This window comes from Emiliania huxleyi (genome assembly GCF_000372725.1).
Source record: "Emiliania huxleyi CCMP1516 chromosome Unknown EMIHUscaffold_136, whole genome shotgun sequence".
Lineage (NCBI taxonomy): Eukaryota > Haptophyta > Isochrysidales > Noelaerhabdaceae > Emiliania > Emiliania huxleyi.
The window spans coordinates 67,271-68,113 of record NW_005201231.1 but is presented as its reverse complement, the minus strand read 5'-3'; the positions used below and the strand labels follow the sequence as shown (position 1 = coordinate 68,113).

Below are 843 nucleotides of genomic sequence, written 5' to 3'. Positions count from 1 at the left end.
GGGGGGAGGAGGGGGGGGGATAGGCTCAGCTCACCGGGCGTGAGCGCGGCGACGTGCGCCTGCAGCTGCGCCACGGTGTGGGAGTGGTTCGCCTTGACGAGCTTCCGCGAGCCGTCGTGCAGACGGACCTGCAGCGTCGTCGTGGGCTGCGACTCGTCCAGCACCAGCTCCGCGGCCTCGGGCGGCGGCGCCGCTGAGGAGGAGGAGGAGGCCTCGTCGCGCATCGTGCGTCCCTCGCCGCCGAAGGGCTTGAGCGTGGCGGGCGGGGGCTTGTACGGCTCGCCAGACTTGTCGATGAGGTGCACGTCCGACTCGGCACCCTGTTCACAGCTGGAGGTGTGAAGAGACGCTGTGCACGACCAGCGGCGGGGGTGGCGGCGGCGGGAGTGGCGGCGGAGTCGGAGGAGGGGGCCGAGTCCCCAGATGTCCCCAGATCTCCCCAGATCTCCCCAGATCTGCCCAATTTTGGCGCCTCCTCGGCGGAGAGCTCCGACGGAAGCCGCCCCTCGTTGATGTCCCTCATGAAGGAGGCGTTGGCGGGGTCGGAGGTGTCGCGCAGCGGACCGTCGTCCACGGAGAAGCCGTTTGACCTATGGACGTGTCTCGGACATGTCGCGGACGTGTCGCGGACGCGTCCGGCCGAAGAGAAGAGCCGCCGGACCAGAAGGTGATCGTGTGCTCTGTCGGGCGCGCGGGCAGCGCCGCGCCGGGGACCTGCGTGGGCGAGGGGTGGAGGGTGGGTGAGGAGTGGAGGGTGCGGGCGAGTGCGGAGGTGGGGGAGTGCGGGCGAGTGCGGAGGTGGGGGAGTGTGAGGGTGGGAGGTGGGAGTGGAGGGGTGCGGGC

General features: G+C 71.2%; 1 protein-coding gene across 1 annotated transcript in view; it reads right to left on the bottom strand.

Moving 5' to 3' along the window:
• Positions 1–843, bottom strand: part of EMIHUDRAFT_429219 (hypothetical protein) — a 2,405-nt gene that overhangs the window by 739 nt on the left and 823 nt on the right. The window contains exons 2-4 of the mRNA XM_005788295.1: positions 662–714; positions 473–590; positions 35–320 (exon numbers count right to left, since the gene is read on the bottom strand). Of these exons, the coding sequence (XP_005788352.1) occupies positions 35–320; positions 473–590; positions 662–714 (457 nt within the window). The remainder of the gene's footprint in view (positions 1–34; positions 321–472; positions 591–661; positions 715–843) is intronic.